This window comes from Apus apus, chromosome 1, assembly GCF_020740795.1.
Source record: "Apus apus isolate bApuApu2 chromosome 1, bApuApu2.pri.cur, whole genome shotgun sequence".
Classification (NCBI taxonomy): domain Eukaryota; kingdom Metazoa; phylum Chordata; class Aves; order Apodiformes; family Apodidae; genus Apus; species Apus apus.
The window spans coordinates 7,211,138-7,234,579 of record NC_067282.1 but is presented as its reverse complement, the minus strand read 5'-3'; the positions used below and the strand labels follow the sequence as shown (position 1 = coordinate 7,234,579).

General features: G+C 37.3%; 1 protein-coding gene across 19 annotated transcripts in view; it reads right to left on the bottom strand.

The window, feature by feature from the left end:
* The window catches only part of DLG2 (discs large MAGUK scaffold protein 2), a 1,033,121-nt gene that overhangs the window by 273,191 nt on the left and 736,488 nt on the right, over positions 1–23,442 (bottom strand). For all 19 annotated transcript variants that reach the window (XM_051620514.1, XM_051620368.1, XM_051620405.1 and 16 more), the window contains 3 exons: positions 21,646–21,782; positions 12,408–12,552; positions 9,412–9,553 (listed from right to left, as the gene is read on the bottom strand). In XM_051620514.1, the coding sequence (XP_051476474.1) occupies positions 9,412–9,553; positions 12,408–12,552; positions 21,646–21,782 (424 nt within the window). The remainder of the gene's footprint in view (positions 1–9,411; positions 9,554–12,407; positions 12,553–21,645; positions 21,783–23,442) is intronic.

The following is a 23,442-nucleotide window of genomic DNA, read 5'->3' as shown; positions in this document are numbered from 1 at the left end:
CTTTTCTTTCCTATTAGATCATATTTCCTAATTATTTTTCTGACTGCTCTAGAGTACTGAGCTGACAGTGTCACAGAACCGACCACTGCCACCCCAATGTATCCTTTTAAAGTGGTAACAGTTGCTTTAAGAGTCCATGTTGCTGGACATGTAGTAGGTACTTAGGGTTATCTTTTCCTCTGTGCACTATTAAATGTTACCATTTCTGTGTGTATTATCACTGCCAATCCTACTATCTTACTCCCAAAATCTCCAAACAAGCACTCAAGCAGATTCTGAAATTTGATTTTTTGAAAGTGTTAAGTAATAAGTAGCTTCCACTGACTTTCTAATAAAGTCAAATCCTATTACTTGGGGATCTCTGGTAGGCCTGATGTAATATGTGTGGCTTACTCAGGACATAAAGGATTGTCCAGTGATGTGGCAATAACTAAATTTTTACTTTAACATAAATTAGTCTCCCAAGTTAAGACTATTTAAAATAAATTTGGGGTAGCAAAATGAAATCTTATGACAGGCAGATAATTATTAAGCATTTGTAAAGTTTAACAACTAGTTTAAGGTAAAATTTGCATATTAACAACATGAAAAATAAAATAGTTGTTTTGTAATTTAGCTATTCTACGCTTGATTGAAAGGAACAAATGATACCATAGAGCTAAGAAATACAACTGTCACTTTCTCTTTCTAAAAAGCTGTTGACAGGCGTTCTAGAAGTAGACATTTTTAGATGATAGCACGAGTAAATACTGTACCATTGTGTTTCACCAAGGGTCCAACTTATGGTTATACAGACAATTTTATTTATTTCTTCTCTTAACTGAACATTTAATATGTAACTTAAATAGTTTTATTATTATTATTATTAATAATAATTCCATAGATTGATCAGAGACTAAACCAAGAAAGAAATCCTATTATGGAACACCATATTGAATCCCATAAAATCATTCACAGGGTCTCCAACTTAACAGCTAGAGCATGAGAACTCTGCCTCTTGAGTGACAGGGAGCAGCCAGTAGCAGCAGCAGGCTGTCATCCTCCAGATGGACAGGCCATGTAGATGAACAATCTCACCAGACGGCCTGAGACGATCCCATGTTATGCAAGCCCCAGACACCTGGGGTCACTTCCATTTTTCTAGAGTGAGATGGCTTCAGCCCCCATCTTCTTAGCAACTTTTCCTACCTGTTATCTCTCTCTCTGCTCCTTGCCCCAGTCTTCTTGCACAACTATTGATTATCTAAAACCTCATACCTCACTGTCTGAGGGAGCTGCTGGTCCAGTAGCCCTGAAATTAATTGCTGCTCTTCTTCAGGATACTTCCCTCCAATGCCTCTTCAAGTCTCTTCACCCATTTCTCACTTACGTTCTTTGTTGTCCTAAACTTCCCTCCCAAATCCAAGTTTTCTTACCCAAAAAATACCAGTCTTCCCTTCTTGTGATTTCCATTCTCACACAACCAGTGGCAAGGTCTCCCTCATTTTCACACCCAATCTCACCATAATTCCTTGCCAAACACACTCCCCCTATTTCTCCAGTCTCTTCAGTGTCCAAATCTAAAAGAAAAGGGTGTTCAGATCACTGAACAGAAACACTCCTGTTTATGTTTCTATTTCAGAAAGAACTGGAAGAAATAAGTAGAGAGATAAACTACCTTTGGCCATATAATGCTGTGCTCAGTCATGCTGGCTTTTTAAAATAATCTAGGTAGTATCACAAAATTGTGAGAAGCTTTGATACATCACAGTATGAGGATGGAATCTTAAATAATGCCACTGCTAAAAAAAACCACTTAAGTATATTATGGAGAAAAAACAAATTGCAGTTTTTCCAGAGACTTATATTTGTTGGCATTTAGATAGATTTTCACAGATGCAGTGGAAATACTATCTGCACCTGAAATACTATCACCAGCTCCTATTTCAACACCCTGAAGCTATGTATGGAATATTACAGTATTTGAAATATATTACCACAATTTTTAATGTTGAGTAGAATAGAAGAGAGTATGAACTAAGCCATGTAATTCTTCCTCCGGTCATCAAATGACCAAGCTGCTGTGGCTAAAATGACATGCTATTTAATTTGATGACAATAGTAGTTAATGAAAATAACTTTAAAAATAATATATATATATAATTTACATTAAATTTTAAAGCAAAAAAAAACCCCATGGAATCTTTGCTATTCCTAGATAAACAAATCCAGCTTCAGGCAAAACCAGCAAGAAAACATTAACTTGAACAATTAATCTGCCAAAGTTACAACTTATTTAATAGGAAGATGGCTGGACTCTATGATCTTAAAGGTTTTTTCCAACCTAAATGATTTTACAATTCTAAGAACAAATAAAAAGCATTATCAGTCTCCCCAAATCACCATGTATAGTTTCTTCTCTTTAAGACTTAGGTGACATGCTGAGTTTGGGTTACACATGGTGATATGATCCTTGAAAGCTCACAATTACCAATCATATTGATAGAACTGTACCAGTGCATTTCTCTGTGTCTTACACTCATCAACTGTAATAAAGCTGTAATAACATTGAGACAAATACATGGTGTAAAATTCACCATCTAAATTTCTACCTACAGTACTTGATTATCTTCTTCATCTGGGGAGCATGAGTTTCAATTCTGTTCCCTCACAAAAGCTAACAGAAAGAGCAGCTAACTCCTTTCAGCAAATATAAACTTCTAAAATATGCAGAATATTTTGTCAATGGGTGATCTAAGACAACTCATTAAAGATCCCAAAGGAAGAATTTACAGGACTCATTACTAAAAACTGCAGTTCTTTTTTCTTGTTGTGCTTCATGAGAACATTGTCAGGAAATTGTTATTGATAGTTCTATTACGTACAAACCATAATATTAGTTGTAATGGTTTAGTACTGAAACACCAAATACGTGTATCAATACAAATGTAAAGGTATGTCCATAAAATATCCTCAATTCAGCTAGTGAGTTTATGTAAGTAAACAAGAAACAGTTCAGGAATATTTCTTTCAATTAAAAAAAAAATATATATATCCCCTGAGACTTCAACTTTATGGTTCTCCTTTTTCTCCCTTCCAATCCCCAGCACTTCCTCCTTGTCCAGAAAATGTTATTTTGTAAAGATGCATATAAAAGAAATTAAACAGGCTTTTCAAAGCAGAACAGATAGCTCAGACAGCTCCTTCATCCATGAATCTTTAATATGTAGCTAGAATTAAATGTTAAAGTGAATTTTTTATCAGCTGAAGCACAGAAGTTTGGTGTTACCATTTTCTGAAGTTAAAAAGGAAGTAAAAACTCAACATGGTAGTTGTTTATTTTTATTAATCTTTTTCCTGTGTTGTTTGCTAAAGACAGAAGGAATGAACATTTAAAAGGTACAGGATTTTTAGACTACAATTTAAATATTTGTGGAAATAGGAAGGCAGACATCTGCTAAAGAGCAAATTGTAACTTCTCTCTCAGCTACATTAGTTGTGAATGTTCCACAAAAAAACCCCACTAAAACAAAACCATTTTTTTCTTCCTACCGTCACAGAAAATTTGGTTGCACTGCACCTCTGTAGGTCATCTCATCCAATTCCATTCTTGATGCAGGATTATTGCCAACACTATCTAGCCAAATCTTAAAAATCTCAGAGGGCAGATATTTCTCAAGCATTTTAAGCAATCTGCTCCAGCACTACTCCACCCACCTCCTGTCTTTTTTTTTTCTCAAATTTAAATCAGAACATCCAAAGCCAATGCTTGTGGCCATTGCTCCTCTACTGAAAAGAGTTTGGTTTCATCCTCTTCCCTACTGAATACTTACAGGGTGCTCTTAGATTGCCCCATAATCTCTTCTTAACAACATTAAACAAGCCCCAATTCCCAAAACATCCTCTAACCTCCATATGATTTAGGACTTTGAGAATCTGTTGGACTGTCTCCTGTTTTTCCATCTCTTTCTTGAAGAAGAAGCATGGAAATTGCTCACAGTCTTCTAGAAAATAACCTCTTTTCTGCTGGCCATGCTTCTCTTAATACAGCCTAGTATTCTGATTACCTGACGGGCAATGAAAGAGCATTCCTGGATCCATGCTCAGCCTGGCACCCACTGTAGCCTCCAGGTCATTTTGATGAAGCTGTAACTCAGATTTTTGTTTCACAGCTTGTACAGCTGTTCCACCACAGGAGCAGACTTCTTACTGAACCTTATGAGGTTTCTCCTGGCTCAGTCCTCGAGCATATCAAGATCCCTCTAGAATATAGCTCTGCCATTTGTCATGTTAACCACTCCCCCTTAACTTGTTATCCTCTGCAAATTTGCTGAGGGTGCACTGTGTCATGATCTAGGTAATTGATTAAGAGATTCACTGACGCCCAAGGTATCCTGAGCTACTCTGCTCATCACTGACCACCTGACAGATGTCAAGTTATGATCACTACCCTCTGAGCCTACTGGTTCAGTCAGTTCCTAACCCAGTTTCTTCTTTTAGTCCACTCTTCCTCAGCTTTCAAATGAGAGTGCTGTGGGAGACTGTCAAAAGCCTTACCAAAGTCTGCTGTTGCATGCAAATGAGCACAGACATATGAGGAGAAGGCTAACGAGCAAGGTGGCAGAGTATAATCCAGGAGATACCCAAAAGACCATCCAGAAGGTTTCCAAACCTTTACAAATCATATCTTATTTCCAGCTATGGATTAGTTGTACTTGTTTATTCAATGCTTCCTCATGTTTGGATGAAAGGCTGCAGGAGGAGTTTTAAAGGGTGCTTCCCATGTTATAGCTTCTCCTGCCCACAGAATAGGTATGAGAAATACCCCTTACAGTCACTCTCTAGGGCAATTAATGGAGAAGAGGAATCACTGTGTAATCCACAGCAGATCCCAGATGCACATCTGTGGGAGTTATGGTGTGAGTCAGGAATGCCTTTGGAGTCAGCTGTGTTTTCACCCAACTAAGAGGCATTCCTATTCAAGGTAGCACCTGTGCTGTGGCACTGGCTGGTGTAGCTGGTATAGGGCAGCCACTGCTCTACTTGAATCCATACAGCTAGTCATTTCACAGGAAAGGCAACCAGGCTGGACAAGCACACAACTTGCTTTTGGTAAACCTATGCTGCCTGTTTCAATTATCTTCTGGTCCCTTAGATGCCTGGCAAAGATGATGTTGAGTACAGCAGATTTTACAGACATACAGCCATTACATTGTCTTCCCCTCCATTCATCAGTTTTTCACTTCATCACATTTTACCTTCATTTTTGAAACAAGCACACCTGCAGAATCACTTTTTGTTGTTCTTTACGACTCTTCTAAGTCTCAGTTCAAATCAGTCAGCTTTCTGATTTTGCCATTAAGCAATCAAGCAATGCTTGTCTACATCTTGAATTTTAGGACACCAGAAAGCTCTTTGCTGCATCAAGAAGGCCTTCTATTGAATCCCCCTCCTTCCTGCACAAAAGAATGGTTCATTCCTGAGTTCTCAGTGAGTTTTATTTAGAAATAATTCATCTCTCATGGACCCTTTGTGTCAACATCCCAAGAGATTTTGCTTGGCAGGACTCTGAGGTCTGCTCTCCTGAAGTCTAGAGTTGTAACTTGTTAACTGTCTTTCCAGACTTCCTTTGAAGCATGAACTGACCAGCTCGTGGTCACTCTGATCCCAGCTGGTACTTATCAACACGTTTGCCACTAGTTCTTCCCTTTTCATAAGCAACAGGTCAAGCAGAGAATTATTCCTATTTCTCCCCTCTAACAGCATTAGGAAACTGTCAGCAAAACAATCAAGGAATCTCCTTCATTGCCTACACAACACATTAAACTTTATTAGAAACTAAAACAAACAGGGATTTACTTGCAGAATGATGACGATTCAGATACTTGGCATATGGCTCTTTACCTGTTTCTGATCCCACATTCTACTAACCTGAAATAGTATTTTATTTAAATTTTAAAAGGTGTCAATCTTTATTGAAAGTATGGGAAGGCAAAGCTTCCATTCCAACTGATTTTAAAATTAATCCATCAAAACAATGAGTAAATTATGCCCATCTCTGACAGCATTTTGGACTAATAATATATACACAACGTGCAAAACCTCAGTAATTTAAAGACAACATCCAGCTTCATGAAAACTTGTGGATGATGAGGACTTGTTATTTTTTTATCCCTTGTGCTCAGATAAGGCTATGTTTTTCCCATAGTTTTATGAAGTAAAAGCTTTCTTGATTTTTTTCTAGATGCAGATTCAATATCCGACTAAAAAATTGAAGTTTTTGTCATCAGAAAAATGTGGAGGTTTTGGGAAAAATACAAGTATTTAGTTTAAAAAAATTAAAAGTGGAACAAAAGAAGACAATAAAAAAAAAGAAAAACAAGAGAAAGTGGACAAATTAAGTTCACTGTTCAGTCATTTAAACTTTATCAATAGATTTATTCTAGAAGGTAAGTTAAAAGAAATCGTCATCAGCCTCACTCAAATCACCTGTACAGAGAAATACAAAATTGAAAAGCCTCTTACAGTGAAGAAGTTACTGTTCCAAATATTTTAGCTGGTGCAAATGAAAATCTGCCAGAAATGTAGTCATATTATAACTGCACGGGTAATAAATTTCCTTATGTGATCACCATGTAAATTAGCTCTGAAAATCTATTATATCAAGAATCAGGTAGCTTTAATGGATAGCACTGCAGCAGTAGGCAATCACCTTAATTATTAAAAATTATGTGAGGAAAATTAATTATAAATACTGCAATCAAGGCATCTATAGGTTTCACTAAATTATCAATAGGATAATTAACCTCCCTAAAGGTTTTTAATCTTTCTAAACTGGTGAGCAACAGAGACCTCACAAATATCTTCTTATTTTAATGGCAAACTCATCAGCCAGTCCTATAGCATTGCACAGAAAGAGTGCATTGACTACTTTCAGTTTGCATCTGTAAAACTCATTGTGGCAATTTCAATACACCCACTTGAATCAATATGAAATAACTAGCTACATGGACATCTAAAGAAAAAAGAACAAACAACAACAAAACCAAAACAACAGAAAAAAACACTCAGCATCATTCATAGGTTAATAGGTTTGGTTTTAAAGGTCAGAGCTTCTTAGTAACTGTAATCAAGGCAAAAACCTGGTCTCCTGGCTCTCATTTTTTTTTTTTTTAAGAAACACAGAGTCTTTCATTTAGTGCAGTAAGATGCATGTCCAGTGAGGAAATGTAATGGTGAGAAGTGACATTCTTCTTATGACTACATTAATTTTATCTTTATACTTTTGTATCTTGAGTACCAGTGTAGCATCTAAGCTATTATCACTATATCAATAACTCCATAATAGTCTCCTCCTTTTCAACATGTCCAAATAAATACTTGACACTTTTTTTTTTCTACCAGGGCCACACTCCTTCCACAGATCATATTTGTAGAGCCAGTCTCTCCTGTCATCAGTGTCCATGTTACAGAAGATTTCAGACATCAGACTTTCATTAGACAACACAGTAATTTGGGAATCCAGCTAGGAAGAACAACACAGGAGAGGAGTATTTCACAGAAAATACATGGGTTCTCTGGACATTCACTTTATTTTATTTTAAATTCTTTTTATATATTTTTTAATTATTATTTGAGGGGGAGTATAGAAGAAAGTAGAAAGATTAAATTAGCGATATGCAACATAAGAAACAGAGGATACTTCTTCATTACCTTACAGGTCTGCTAACTGCTTAAACAATCTATTAATTCTCAGTGATGCTTTTCTCCTTTTTTTTAAGATTCACTTTCTGTGACTTCTTGATCTCCTTAGCTATCAGCTACTTTTAAGGTTGGAATTTTTGCTGTTTTTAAACTTTTCCATCTCTTTCTCATTACAGGTGAGAATTCAATACTACAAGCTTGTGGACAAAGCCTACATCATTGTAGCCGAGGTGCTACATTGGTATTCTTCCTACACATAGGCATTTTAGAAATCATGAGGTCAGTACCAGTCCAGGTAAAGCCTTAATGCACAATTTAATGAAATCAATGTTTGAACTATTAATTTAAAAATGTAACTTATTGGAATCTTTTAGAGAAAATTCATCCTAATTGAATGTCTCATAAGTTGAAGGAAAGCAATGTGAGCTTTGTATCCTCAATCAAAACAGAGGAGAAATTCTTTTAGCCAAGACAGGGAAGTAAGATGTGGTTTCCATATATTTATGTCCTAATTAAACACTGTATCATGATTTAGTTACTCTGAATCTGTCTGATCCAACCAGTTAAGCAGCTTAAGATGGTAATCATATGCAACAAGAAACATGAAATGCAAATTAGCAAGTTACGAAGGTGATGAATACACAAGTGGATGAGATTCTTTGGCTCGAGATACACAGTAGGTCAGGTTAGATGATCAGAACAGCCACCTCCCAGCTTTAAACACAATGAATTTATAAACACTGCAGCACAGAAAAAAATATTTTTCTGTGGCACTAGACATCATAATGAGAGCTCATTTTACAAACTTAACAACTGCTGTCTTCTAAGTGAATGGCAGTAATTTTCAAACACATAATTGCACAAATCTCATCTGTGACATTCAGTGTTGATCTATGGCAAGGCATAAAAGAAGCCTCACAGCATTTTCCTATGTGTCTTTTCTACCTGGACATAACCACATTGATAAACGTCTGCCATACTTCCATGTAGTTGTCTCAATCTTTTGGGGATTATTAAAAAAATAAAGATTAGAAACTATTTCCAGGGTCATTTTGCTGATATTCTCATCAAACGCCCCTTTTACAATGGTATCACATATAACTCCATAGTTTCCTTTCAATCTGTCTGCTCTCACATAAAACTGTTTCATATTATGATGGCTCTAATGGTTAAGAGACTTTTTCCTGTTTCCCTCCTATATTTATTCATAGTCAGTTTATACATTTAATTTCTTTTCCCATAGTGTTTTCTCTCAGTGACATTAATTCTCAGAGAAATTACAGGCTGTTTCAGCCTCACTTTCACTAAAGAAGCTGCACCTTTCCAAGTGCACTGTCCTGGGCAGGTACAAACACACATACAGTCACTCCACCCATACATGCATGAGCCAAATGAGATCCTGAGATCGCACAGCTGGGCTAGTCAGGAACTGTCACAGTTAATACACCTGTTAAGAAGTAGAAAATTTTGCTCGGTGCCAACACTGCTCTAGTGCATCCACATTGTTTAGGAGCTAGAGCAGAATTCACCCAGACAACACTGACCTCCGGTCCGTGTGCCTTTGTGTGATCTTTCTCTTTGTTGTCTTCATACCTGTATCAGTTTCAATTCATCTTCCCTTAAATATGGGTGGAAAGAACTACATGCCATATTCTAGTGGAGGGGCACAGAATGCTTAACCTACACCACTGTAATTGTCATGAAATGTCATAAAGAGAAGCATCTGACCTGGTGTAGTCGTCCTCCACAAGCATGTGCTTTGGAATGGGTGAGTATCTTCCCGGTGAGATAGGGGCCAGGGATGCCTTGTACTCTAAAGTGCCATTGTTTCCAGAAGAGAGTATATGATTTTCCATCGGTGGAGAATAAGCTGATGGTGAGAATAAGCATTTCTAGTTAGCCACTTCCATGTTTGATTGGATGTCACAACAGCAGCATTTTTACTGAAGTACCAACAACATGCTCATTTCTGTAAATAACATCAAAACAGACAGTCTTTGTCTGAGAGAGCTTAAAATATACCAAGAAAGACTGAACAGGTGAAGTTTTCCTGCAAGGTTAATAATTATAATGATGATTATGATAGTGATAATAATAATAATGGCTCATTCACAGGGATTTAAAGGGGCTCTGATAAGAAAGGATAGTTTGGGAGACAGAAAACATTGTCTTCAATCAGGACTGACTTCAAGAAGGAAATGTAAACAGGAGAGAAAGAGATTAAAAGGACACTCCTCTTTTTCACTCCAGGAAGAACTCAATTCAGGATAAGAGAAGGAATAATATGTATTACAAGAATTATATGTGGTGAAGATTTAAAGCTGTGATCTGCTACAGGTGCCAAAATACATCACAGGCAATCTTTCTATTAAAAACAGAAACCATAGATACAAATCTCCTACATACTAATGATTAATAACAAAACTTACAGGACTATGCTGTCTGATTCTATCCTGGGTCTGTGGGTTTTGTTGTTTGATTGTTTTCTGCTATTCTGAAGTTACTGGGGATATGTATGACTGGAGAGATGTAATTATAATTGTATTAAATCTCTAGTTAATAAAATTAGAAAATGAAATTATAAGTAGGAAAAACAATGAGCTATGATTAACTTTCTCATGAGAAGAAATCAGCTAAACTTTCTAATATTAGTTTCAGACTTTTCTTCAGATGCTGAGATACAGAATGTTTCAAAGCAAAGTCTCTCTACAGGGAAAGGCCATTTACCTGTTCTGAAACACTCTGAACCTGTAGGTGTAATGAAAGGTTCCCTGAGGATAAATGAATCTGTATGCACCTGGGATGGGCTACAGCAGATCTTTTCAGCCTTTACTCTCCCTCTGGAATTACTTCTGTCTTCTCATCTGCTCCTGATCAATAATCTGACATAATAGAACACACTGTTTTAGAACTTCCAAATTATTTTGTAGAGTATTATAGAGGAAGAGACTAGATAGGGACATTCAGCATTTTTACTTCTTGGGCTTTGCAAAGATCCAGACCAGACTGCTACCGAACACAATTGTCATCTGTTGTAATGTTTGCTAAGTAAATAGGTTTCCTCAGCTCACCTGAGGAAATACCACCTGATGTGAATGTTGCAAAACCTTCCCTTCTATTTTTATGGAGCAGTTTCAATGAGGAGGATTAGGGATATTAAGTTTTTCCCTCAACTTTATCAGTCCAAAGTAGCAATACTTCTGCAAAAGTGCAGAAAAATTTATACCTCTAGCATTTATTGGGAAAATCTGCCTTTCCTAGCCCCTGGTTGGCCTTAAGTGCCCCTAGGATTATTGGCAAGAAATCAGTTGCTGAAGCTCTTATCAAAAACTAAACAGCCATCCAGTCGTTAAGATGGGGCAGCTGGTCCCTGTTGGTAGTTGAACTTGAGACAAAGTTTTCAATGAACAACTAAATTAAGAAAGGGAGTTTCAGTTTGAACAACTGTTTGAACAACAGGCACCAGTGGCATGGAGAGCTGCAACTGAAATGTTAAGATTGCTGAGAATGAGAGTGAAATGGGGATGGCTGGGTACGGCTACTGGAAGGACTGGCAGGAGGGGTATAAGAATGGCATTCACTGATAGCACGTGACTAATCAATGTGTCATCAATACTCAACATAACTACATGTAACTTGTCAGTACAGCCTACACCCAAAATAAATCAAAGTCTCAAACCATCATGAGATCATGGCAGGAGATAAGGACTAGGCTGGAGTCTAGGACACCCACATAAGGACACAACACAAGTGAGTAAATCCTGAAGACATGCATTGGTGGGACAGATGGGAGAGACAGAAGAATCTAATTGCTTTCATCTCCTTAGGTACTTCTAAAGCACATCAGCAAGGAGGCTGTCAACCTAAAAAGGAGGTCTATGCATATGATAAGGACTGCACAGCCACGTACGTGGTAACCTCAGGGAGTCCTGGCGATGCACGTGGATGCGCGTCTTTCTACCTGAGTGCTGGACATGAGCCTAGATCATTTTGAGTGTGTGGCTATGACAGCCTGATTGAAATTAGTTTGCTTTAAGACAAAATCATCTTCCCTTCCTATGAGATCCTTCACTGAGCTTTACTATATTGTTTCAACTACTTTTCCTAGAATACAGTGTACACTGAATGCAAAGATAAAAAAGGCCTTGGTCCTCAGTGAAAAAATAGCAGATGAACATGCATAGAGTTACTGGACAGACTAAGGATAAAGCTAAATGGAACAATAATTTTGGAATTATATATATGCAGAAGATTAAATTTTTGTAAAAAAGAGGTAAATTTTTGGAACTAGAGGAGTAATTTTTAAATTCCAAGTAAATATTTAAAGCAAATATCATCGTAATTTTTCTTAGGCTTTTCACTAAGTTTGTACAAGATGTTTTGCTGCTTGTTTCCATTTTTCAGTGGACAGAGAATTACAGACTATAAATCTGACCATATTTCAAACTATATTTGCATGTAATTATCACTGTAATTGTCACAGGACTTATGGTTCAGTCTGATCACCTGGACAATGGCTAACTGGAATCATCAATACTTCATCAGAGTATTTGTAATACTTCATGAGTGTAGCATGCTTAAGTGGCAAGAAACATTTCATTTTTGTAGCCTTCCAAGCTCTTTGATAAACTTTAATAGAATAATTTAGACAAGATATGAAAAAACCACAATAATAATCTGACAAATTGAAATCTCCAACAAAAAGAGTTGCAAAAATCACTTACAGTGAGTAATATCTGGTGGGCCATAAGGATCAGTCATGTAAATGGTGGTGGGCTTTCCAACTTTCAGATACACTACATCTGATGTGTTCTTCAGTATCGCTACTGCCTCTTCATGAGTAACTTCTTCTAAACTGTAATTATTTACCTTAAAGGAGAAATCAGACAGGTAAGTTGGGACGCAGAAACACACAAAAAATTACACAGTCTTGCAGTTATCACAATGTTGGCAAAAATGCCATAGGTAAAGAACCCTGAAGATTACAGAAGCAGTATCTATTGCAGCAGGTTGGAAAATATGCTTTTCCTTGGACATGCACACTCAAAAAGTGATGTGGCAGCATTGATAGTATCACAGAATCATTACAGGTTGAGATGGCACTTGATCTTGCCAGCAGAAAAGTTCTTTATGATATTCTGCTACCAGTATCATCCTTAACATGAAACTATATTTAATAATAATAACTTAATAACACCACATCATTTACAGAAACTATGTTATTTGACCTGTCAAGATCAACTGTTCAAATTCACCTCTTAGCATGTATGGCTGGCACCTCAGAAATACTCAACACCTCCAAATTTTTCCATCCTTGATATTGACCATTGAAATAATAAGAGGTACAGAGAGGTATATAGAATAAGGGGCTGCCTATGAGGTGAAGGAAATGAAAAGGGGCCATTCTGGATGGGGGAAAAGGGATTTGATGATTTTTTTTTTTTTTTTTTTGGTGAAAGCTTGTCAGATTTTGGGACCACATGAAAGAGACGTTGAAAAAGTAAGAGAATGTAGCACTAGTTCTTCGCATTATCAGAAAAGAATAACAACATAAGCAAGGATAAGAGGCAAGGACTATAGATTAAATAGGGAATAAATAGTTTAGTGACTTGTCCCTGCCCCAAAAAGTGTACATCCTGAACACAGGAGAAAGGAAAGAAGTAAAAAAGGTGTTGATACAGGTTTTAGACATGTGGCGTAAGCCAACAGAAATCACAGAATCATAGAATCATGGAATATCTGGAGTTGGAAGGGACCCAAAAGGATCACTCCCCAAAACTAAACCATACGACTAAGAACACTGTCCAGACATCCTTGAGCTCTGACACGTTTGGTGCCATGACCAGTTCCCTGGGGAGCCCGTTTCAGTGACCTGCATTTCAAGGTGAATATTGTATATGCCATCCTCCAACCTCTACAATTATTACAAGGATTCCTTGTAAAGCTTATGTAACATGAAAGAAAAAGTAGCTCCCAATTAACAGTAAAACATAGGACAGATGTAAATCACAGGAAAAAACACAACAACATACTTTCTAGGGAATTTTGTATCAGTAAATTATCAGAGACCTGGCTGTGACAATAAGCTACTGCCAAAGGGTTTGGTAATTGGAAAGAAATCCAGCTATTATGAATCACTGGAGGATTCTTTATATCCAGATGATTTAATCAACAGCAAGAATGTTGCTGTTGGACAGCACTGCTAAATCTAAGGATTCTATTGAAACATCTTTTCCTTGTGTAATTCTCAGGCTTGGTTTTAAGGTTAATTGAAAAGCACAATGACAGGCATGTTATGACAATTTGACATGAAGAGCAACGATACAACCTAACACCCAGAAGAAAGCTGCTGACACTATATGCTGTATTTTGACAGGTCTTCTATTTCAATAAAAATCTGATCCTTGTCTTCTATACATTTCTCTGTTTTTCTTTGTTATGAACAGCAGTAACATACATATGCACTTCTAATAAATAATTGGTTTTTTTAAAATTACTAGGCTGATAGCAAGAAGAAGTGACTGAAATTAAGCCTTTCTTGTTTCATGTACTTTGAAACTGTCAAATACTGAAGATTCACACTTTTGGAAATAAGACTTTTACTGCTTCTCCTTCCCACACTGTCTATACATTTTACCTATATTGTTGGGTTTCATCTGAAGAGCAAACTTTTGAAATAAAGAAAATCTCCCATAATAACCTCCCACTATAGTGCTGCTGTAAATAAATGCTCTTAGTCAAAAGAAGACACAAAATAAAACATCACAGATTTTGACTTTTGGTCTTTTTAAGAGTGTATAAAAACAAGTAACATCCAAATTGACTTGTTGCAATTTCTTTTCAAAATGTTTTAAATGGGAGCTCTTTGAGAAGGAGATAAACCCACCTTCCTTAGTCATTGCCAACATTAATTTAGAATTACAGTATAGAAAAAATACTATGCATTTCTTAGTTTACATCAGAAGGTAGTTCTTGCTTTTGGCAATTCCTGTTAATATTAATATATGACTGTATTAATGTCTTTTCTACATTTTGATGTAGAACTCTTCTTACTTTGAACAGGTTTGCATGCCAACTTTCTTGCTCTAAGAAGCCAACTTAAGTAGCAATGAATTAAGGAGGGAAAAAACCCCTAGGGGTAATGCTTAAAAAAATAATAAATTAATCTGAGTGGTCAATTTAATTAAAAGAGTCAGGTGCTTGAGCCACAAAATGCTGTGACATGAACCAAAGTAGAGGAGTCAGAAGGAAAACAGGCATGGAGTCAACAGGGCTTTTCTAACAGGAAACAATCCATACACAGAAAATTCAGAAATGCAAACAGCACTGAAGCAAAAAAAAGAAATTAGGAAAGCTGTTTCTTTAAGCAAAAATAACGTGATACAAAGATATACTGATATTACAGGAAAAGAACAAGAGGGAGAAATAAAAGAGCAACAGAGAAGGAAATTAAAGATACAAGTCCAATCAAAGATGTTATTTGAGTGATGGGGGAAATCAGTAAAAAATATTGTCAAAGAGATATAAAAAGACTAGTTTTTTTTTTTTTCCTAAATAGCATAATCAAGGCAATGAAATGTAAACCAAAGCAAGAATTATCTTTATTTGGAAATCTTCCTAGGTTCATATTGGAAAACAAAGGCACTGAGAAGTAGCTAAAGTGAAAAGCTTAGAATCCCCAAAGTGATTGTACAAGTGCTCTAAAGAGTAACTTCATTCACAACAGTGCGAACTAATAACAGATTAAGAACTCTGGAGGAATAAATCTGTCTTATTTAACTTCTCTTCAGAACTCAAATTTGTTGCTTTCCTCTAATGATTTATGGTAAGACAGATTTGATTCACTCAATGAATGAGATAAAGAGGTGATCATTACCTTGCAAGTGGTAATGTTTCCATTTGTGTAAGATTCTACTTTTCATTCAGAAAGAGAATTTTCCTGAGTGAATTCTGAGTGAACACTTGCTGGCAACACCTGAGATACACCAGCTGTACATCTAGGGCACTGATGGCCTTTTTTAAATCTCGCTGTGATTAAAAAGGCTGTGCAAAGTGAAAAGTTTTCCTGTGCTGAAAACCAATACTTTGTCCAAAGGATGTAAATCTGTTTGGATTAACTAACAATTTATAAACCCATGGACTCCTGATTTAGTTGCACAAGTGCTGGACTCTAAACAGGAACTGTCTGTCTCCAGATGACACAGTCTGTTAAATCCTCTGAAATTAGCTTGCTGAGATTATGAATAGTTCTGAGCTAAGTGTCCTAAACCAGATCTACTTTTTGCAAAGAAATGCAAGAGTTTGTGCTTCAGGGAGAAAAACTGAGCTGCAGGCTTCAGGATTCAAGCAGTGTGTGCGTACACAGTGCAAATGGCCATCATTTTTCAGTCCCTGAATTTATAAGGATTTTGTGGCAAAAATGTTTTTAGATCTAATGAAGAGGCACCAGAATGATACAATTGTGAAGGAACAATCACATTAGTGTATTATTAGAATTAATAAATTGGGAAGCTTATTGCTGTGGTATCATCCAAAAACCAATCCTGTCAAATCTACATTTGAATGCCTGATAAAGCATTAAAAGGTCATAATCCATGGCAGTGTAAATCTGGTTCAGAGTCCAAGTGCTGCATCAGAAGAGATGCAGCCACTGGACCCCCAGAGTTAGTTCAGTACTAGTTCAGTCTCCACTTCACCATACTATATTTTTTCTATTTTTTTTTTAATCCTAATGTTTTGAGAATTTTCCCAGAAGAATACCCTGCTTCTAGCTATTAGTGTTGTTTTCTACTCTTAAAACCACACAGGTTTATACTGATTTCTCATTTATCTATCCCACAAATCACAGAATCACAAAATGATAGGGGCTGAAAGGGACCACCGGAGATCACTGAGCCCAACCCCCCTGCCAGAGCAGGAGCACCAGATAGACTAGGGCAGGTCACACAGAAAGGCATCCAGATGGGTCCTGAATGTCTCCAGAGAAGGAGACTCCACAACCTCTCTGGAGAACCTGTTCCAGTGCTCTGTAACCCCCACAGTACAGAAGTTTTTCCTTGTATTGAGGTGGAACTTCCTGTGCTCTAGTTTGCATCCACTGTCCTTCGTCCTATCACAGGGCAGGACAGAAAAGAGATTGGCCCCTCCTTCCTGACACCCACCCTTCAGATATTTATATTCATTAACAAGATCTTCTCTCAGTCCTCTCTTCTCTAAACAGCCCCAAGTCTCTCAGCCTTTCCTCATATGACAGATGTTTCAGTGCCTTAATCGTCCTCATAGCCCCTTGTTGGACTCTCTCAAGTAAATCCCTGTCCATCTTGATCTGGGGACCCCAGAGCTGTACACAACACTCCAGGTGGGGTCTCACTAGGGCAGAGTAGAGGGGTAGAAGATCCTCCCCCAGCCTACTGGACACACTCCTCTTAATGCACTCCAGGATACCATTGGCCTTCTTGGCCACAAGGGCACATTGCTGCCCCATGGATAACTTGCTGTCCACCAGGACTCCTAAGGTCCTTCTCCACAGAGCTGCCTTCCAGCAGGTTATCTCGTACCATGTACTGGTCCATGGTGTTGATCCTCCCCAGGTGCAGGACTCTACACTTACTCTTGGACCTCAGTAGGTTCGGATTTGCCCGGCAACTTTCAGTAACATGGCTGGTTTCTATACTGATAATAGGGCTAGTGACAAGTTTCATTTTAACAAATTGCCAAAATAAAACAAACTTTAGGTTTTATTGTAGGCTAGATATCTGGGCGAGGATAATAAAGCTCTGATGCACAGTAATGGTTTTAATAATTACTCAGGAAGGCTGTGCAAGCTGAAATTACATGCCAGTCTTCTTCACGGAGTTAATGCAATTGCTCATTCATTGCTATTTTATTTAAAGTGCTGAGCCTTACTTCCAACAGATGTTTATCTTACTGACATTTATTATTAATAAAAATTATCTTCCTTATTTCTGTAAGCCTTACAAGAAGACAACATCTTTTCTCTATTTTTTATTTTTCAACAAAATGGAAAAACTCTTCTAAAGCAAGATTATGGTATCAGATAAAAGAGCAGTAACTTCTTAAACCATCTTGCACCTCCTCCTCTCCATCATTATCATGGGAGGAAATGAGGACTGTGCTCTCCTCATGTTTGCAGATGACATTTCTCTGTTAGGGTGAGTCCCTACACTTGAGGGCAGGGCTGCCCTCCTGGACAGGCTGGAGGAAGGGGCTGATAAGAACTTAATGATGTTCAACAGGGACAAATGGTAAGTCCTGCCCCTGGCACATACTAACACCCTTCAACAACACAGGCTGGCACTGACAGCCTGGTAGCAGCTCTGTGGAAAAGTGCTTGGGGCTCCCAATGGACAGGAAGCTGGGCATGAGCCAGCTGTGTGAGTCCTGGCAGCAAAGAGGTCAAGAGGATCCTGGGCTGTATGAGCAGAAAAAGGAAGGATTATTCTCCAACAGCTGGCACTTGTTAGACTGCAACTACATTCTGCATTGAGTTTTGGTCTCTGCGTTACAGGAACAGTAACACAGTGGAGCCAGTTCAGGGAAGTGCTACCAGGATGATGGGGGTTGGAGCACTTGCAGAATGAGAAGCTAGAGAACTGGGCTTGTTCAGATGGGAGAAGGAATACCTCTAGGGACAACTGACACCATCCCCCCTCGTGCCTACAGGAAGGTCATTAAGATAGAGCTAAGCTTTTCAGAATGGCACATGGTATCAGGATGAGAGACAAAATGTATATGTTGAACCAAGAGAGGGTCAAACAGGTTATAAGGAAAAGCATTTTCCCCAAGAGGACAGTCAAGCAGTAGAACAGGTATCCCAGGCTGTGCAAGCTCCATCCTTGGAGATTTTTGAGATTCAATTGGGTACATTCCTGAGCAACCTGACCTGACGCTACAGCTGACCCTGAATTATCATGTTAGCCTGTGACACTTGCTCCCTTCCAGGGCAAAGAGAAGCAACCCAGCTAAGATACCCAGTGCCACTGTACCCTCACTGCAGACATTACTCCCAGCAGTAGAAGACATTACCATAGGCATTACCACCAGAATACAGTAAGTGAGTATTTTTCTCCCAGCCCTAAGTCTTCAGAGCAGAGCTGTGATCTGTTCCTTTCACATATACCTAGAAAAACCATTTTCAGTTCAGTTTTCAGCTTGAGTACTCTTATGCTTGCTCCAGTAATTTTCCAAATGGGCACCTCAGGATTACCTTACAATGGAGCATTTTCCTGTGGAAGTGTTCATGCTAATAAGCCTTAAGTGCAGGCTCAGAAACATAACTGCACAGACATGCCCTTGTAGAGATTTCACAACAATCACAATGCTCAGTATTTACATATTACATCTTCTGAATGCTTAACACTCCATTAGCAATCTGCATTTAATAACAGTAGGGTCATCAAACTGCAAAATGCTCAGATGGCACCTAATTGTTTTACATTTCAATATTAGTTTTGGTTTTGCAGCATCTCTTTCATTATATCTTAAATTTTAATCCATTTGATTTGCATGATCTTTGGGATCTGAAAGCATTCCACAACAACTTATCAGAGCACAGTTACAAAAAGGAAACAAGCCACCCAGCAGCTGCTGAGAATTCCAGAAGGATGACAAGATAATGTAAATTTTATAGAGAAATGATGGAGAAAACAAAAATCAAGAAAGGATGTACTATTGAGAAGAAAGAAAAAAAAAAAAAAAAGGAAGTATTCAAATAGTCCAAATACATAATGAATAAGGGATATATAATATATCAATGTACAATATATCAATAAGGAATACATAATCAATGAGGAATCAGTAAAGCAGAAGCAGGACTATGATACACTGCCAAAAGGAAAGGAATTAATTCTTTCACTCACTTTTCACAAAGGAACATGAAGTAAATGCCATGAACTGACAGATACTTCACAAAGTAGAAGAGAAAAAATACTGAAGGTACATGAATTATAAAGAAATGAGGGTGTCATGTTGGAGACAACCAGAAAACGCAGCTGTAATCAGCACAAATTATAGAAACAGATTTTTATCTTGTAAATTTATCTCAAAAAATGCAGTGGTTAAGGTATACAAAAGGTAAATAGACTGGGATTTTCTTGTACAACAGTGAGCAGCTTGGCCTGGAAGTATGTAACTAGTGAAGAGCAAAATTATGATTGATTTTTTTGTCCCTATTTTACATGCAGTGATAAATGGAGGTGATGATAAGTAAAGAACTGGTCCAGAGTGAAAGGAAAGCAGTGTGAAAAAATTAAACACACTGAGAATGCCCCCCACTCATTTTCAGAGGTCAGATTCAGGAGTAGAAACTCATCACAGTGAAGAAACATCTCTATCTGACAGCAGCAAGATACAGATTCAAGACTGAGAGGACATACTTAATAGACAAATCCTATAAAAATCTGGAAAGAATTAATTTATTCATAGTGGTATATACAATATTTATTTTTCTATTCAAATTAATTTGATCAAATTACATTGGAGTTGGTGAATATGGGGTTTCTCCATCTGGGGTGTTTTTATATGTATCAGTTATTACCTCAAGTGAGCTGGAAGAAATTAAGAGTAAGATAACAAAGATTTACAGATGACAAACAAACTGTGAGGAATTCTCATCACGAATAAAAAAACTCACCTGAATACAAGCACATTTGCTAGAAGGTGCAAAATAACAAAATGAGGTGCAAATGTGGCAAATACAAATAGACATCCATATCTATAGAAAAATGAGCCAAAACTTCATCATACAGCAGTATAATGAATTGAATTTTATTGTACGGAGAACCTGCAATGAAGAAATGCTAAAGCAATTGTAAGTTCTATTTCATTTTACTTTGGTTTTGATAACATCATTTGATCCTTAAACTGTTTTATCTACCCCACTGGGTTAATAAAAATGTGTCTTTCCAGTTCAGTTTAATAACCTGTATGAATGGTCATCTTCATATGTGACTGGAAAAGTGCCCCTAGACAAATCAAGAAAACTTCCGTGAAAGTTTTGCAGGTAGCAAAAAAAAGGTGATGGAGATTTTTTACTTCTTAGATACCATGTCACAAAACAGTTACTACAGTACATTCATTTCATGGCACTCATTCAAAAAATATTTCTCTACCTGCTGTAATCTATGCAAATGCATTGACATAAATACAGCTTGACATAGATTAACTTCTGCTGATGCATCAGGGTGAGGATTTCCTCCTCAACAAAGAATTAGACAAACTCTGTGAGTGGGAAAGAATTATCTACAAGGAACAATGCACCAGCACTGCAAATATCAGGAAGAATTTCCTGCAATGAGATCCATCAGAATATGTGTATTTCCTCCAGGGAAAAGATGGAAAATGTAGGGGGTTTTTTTAACATCTAGATGGAACACGTACATAAAGCATTCCTACATGTACTGAAATGTAGATAATAGTCCACTGACAGTGGCTACAGAAGAGTTTAGTGGCAAATGTTCACATCTTCCAATTTTCTTAAAACAATCAGTGGAAACAGTAGGGTCTTAATGAATGGTTTAGGGGAGAACTTTGCACAGTAGGAATGATGGTTGGACTTGGTGATCCTAAGGGTCTTTTCCAGCCTGAATAGTTCTATGATTCTATGAACAGTTTGTCTGAAATTTTCTTGTAAAGTTTTCTGGTGCATTTTGACTTGTTGCTGATGTGCATAGTATGTTTATTCTCTTCTCAATTAAGGTTTGTTAAAGCAATATAACCCATTGCCTTTTCATCACAAAATGCTGGTTTTCCAGAGTAATGCTTTTTAAACTTCAGTCTCAGAAATCTATATAAAGAATGGGAAAAAAAGAAGGTGATGGAAATATAACTCATAATTATTATAGAAGTAGCAATTTTACCTCCAGTAAGATGGAAAGTGAATGAAAGCCCTTACATGAAACAATTTTCAGCAAATAAAACACAATTTAAAATTGTCATACTAACCATAAGAAGCCTGTCTCCAACCTGCAGCCTCCCATCTTTTTGTGCAGCTCCTCCATCAATAATCTTGGTGACATAAATGCTGTTGTCCCCAGGGATGTGTTGGTTTCCAACCCCTCCTGCAATACTGAATCCCAGACCTGGAGAAGATACAAAAATCAAAGCATGAGCAATTTTCCTACCCTTTCACACATTTGCATAAACAGACAAATTGTTGCTTTCATTTATAATAACATTTTGATCTCTCAGTCTGAGAAAAGATAGAAACCACTATGCTTTATTTCCATAAAAATCTACTCCATACAGCTAATTTTTCATAGATCATATAGCTCATGGGAACTTGGAGCTGAACAAATAAGCTGTTACTGACAATTGGCATTTCCCTTTTAGCTGTACAGACAAAACAGTTATATCAATTTAGAACATAATCACTACCTTTAGCTATGAAAACTATGCTGTCCAGTCATTCTTAAAACAAACATGTTAGTAATAGCTGCAGCATGAGCATGAAAATGCAATAGTAAAGAATGAGTTGCTTGGAATTTGGCATTTTATTGCAAACTCACCAGCCTGACTGCTTGGGCAATAAACTTAAAAGAGGGTATATTTAATACTCACAGGCCCTTTTAGCAGCTCTATGAATATACAGAGAAGGTTTTTTTGAACGAATGATGTCTTTTTGACTTTTTTTCCCTCACATTATTTTCACTTGATCATTATTTTAGCTTAAAAAGGATGTGAGGTCAGATAACATAATGGACTATTTAACGGATAGTGCCAAAATAGTAAATGACAGAGAAACCTCTGAATTTATCTCTCAAATTGAAATACTGCTTAATGAATTAAGATTACTATCAACAATACACATGAAGTCAATTCAGAAGTATGGGCTAATTAGTATAAAGCTTTGTTTAATTTCCAGCTAAAGCTGGTGATTACTGTTACTATTTATGCACTACTGCCAGGACAATTATAAGGATAAGAAAGTTATGACTCCTTAAACATGGAAGAATTTATTTGTTACCCTGGGACTACTAACAAAGAAGCAAAAGGATACTCTAAGAAAACATCAAGAATGGAAATTTTCTTTAAAACATTAGCTGTGGACAAGGAATAATTATTGGATAATGTTCTTTGGTGACATAATTATCATCCTTTTGACCCCAGAAATATCTGCATAAGCTTCTACCAGTAAAGAGAAGATCTGAGAGTATTCCAGAATGAAGATGGGAGCAAATGAATGGGCTAGACTGTAGCCAGAACCTTCTTCAGCTCCACTGCTCACCTCAAGCATGACCTTGAGAAGATCAGGTTATGGTATGCTTGCATCCTCTTCCCTCCCCTTTAGTAACTCCATAAAGGGCAAAGTAAATTCCAGCCATACAGCTGGTCTGTGTTTTGTAAAAAGAGGTTCCTAATTCAGCCTGGTCCTGATGCAATATAAGCAAATAGTAGCAAAGACAATCCCTTTAATTTTCTGCAATGCTGAGTGGGGTGCTGGTGTTTGTTGTTTGTCTGCATGGTTGTATCACAACTTATGTATGAAACTACAACAAATAAAAAAAGAGCAGAAAACCACACTACTCCCATTAGAAAACTGATGTATACAAGGAAGAAAGAAGCAGCTTTTCCCACTTCTCTATTCTACATAAAATGTAGTTGTTACGATGCATGGGGCTACGTTGTGTTTGCAAGCAAGGTCTGCTTTTGGGATTAAAAAAAACACAGCACTCAGTATAAAATGGTTTGAAAGAGCAGAACAAGACAGGGGGCAAAACTAGGGGGAGAACAGGGAGAGTG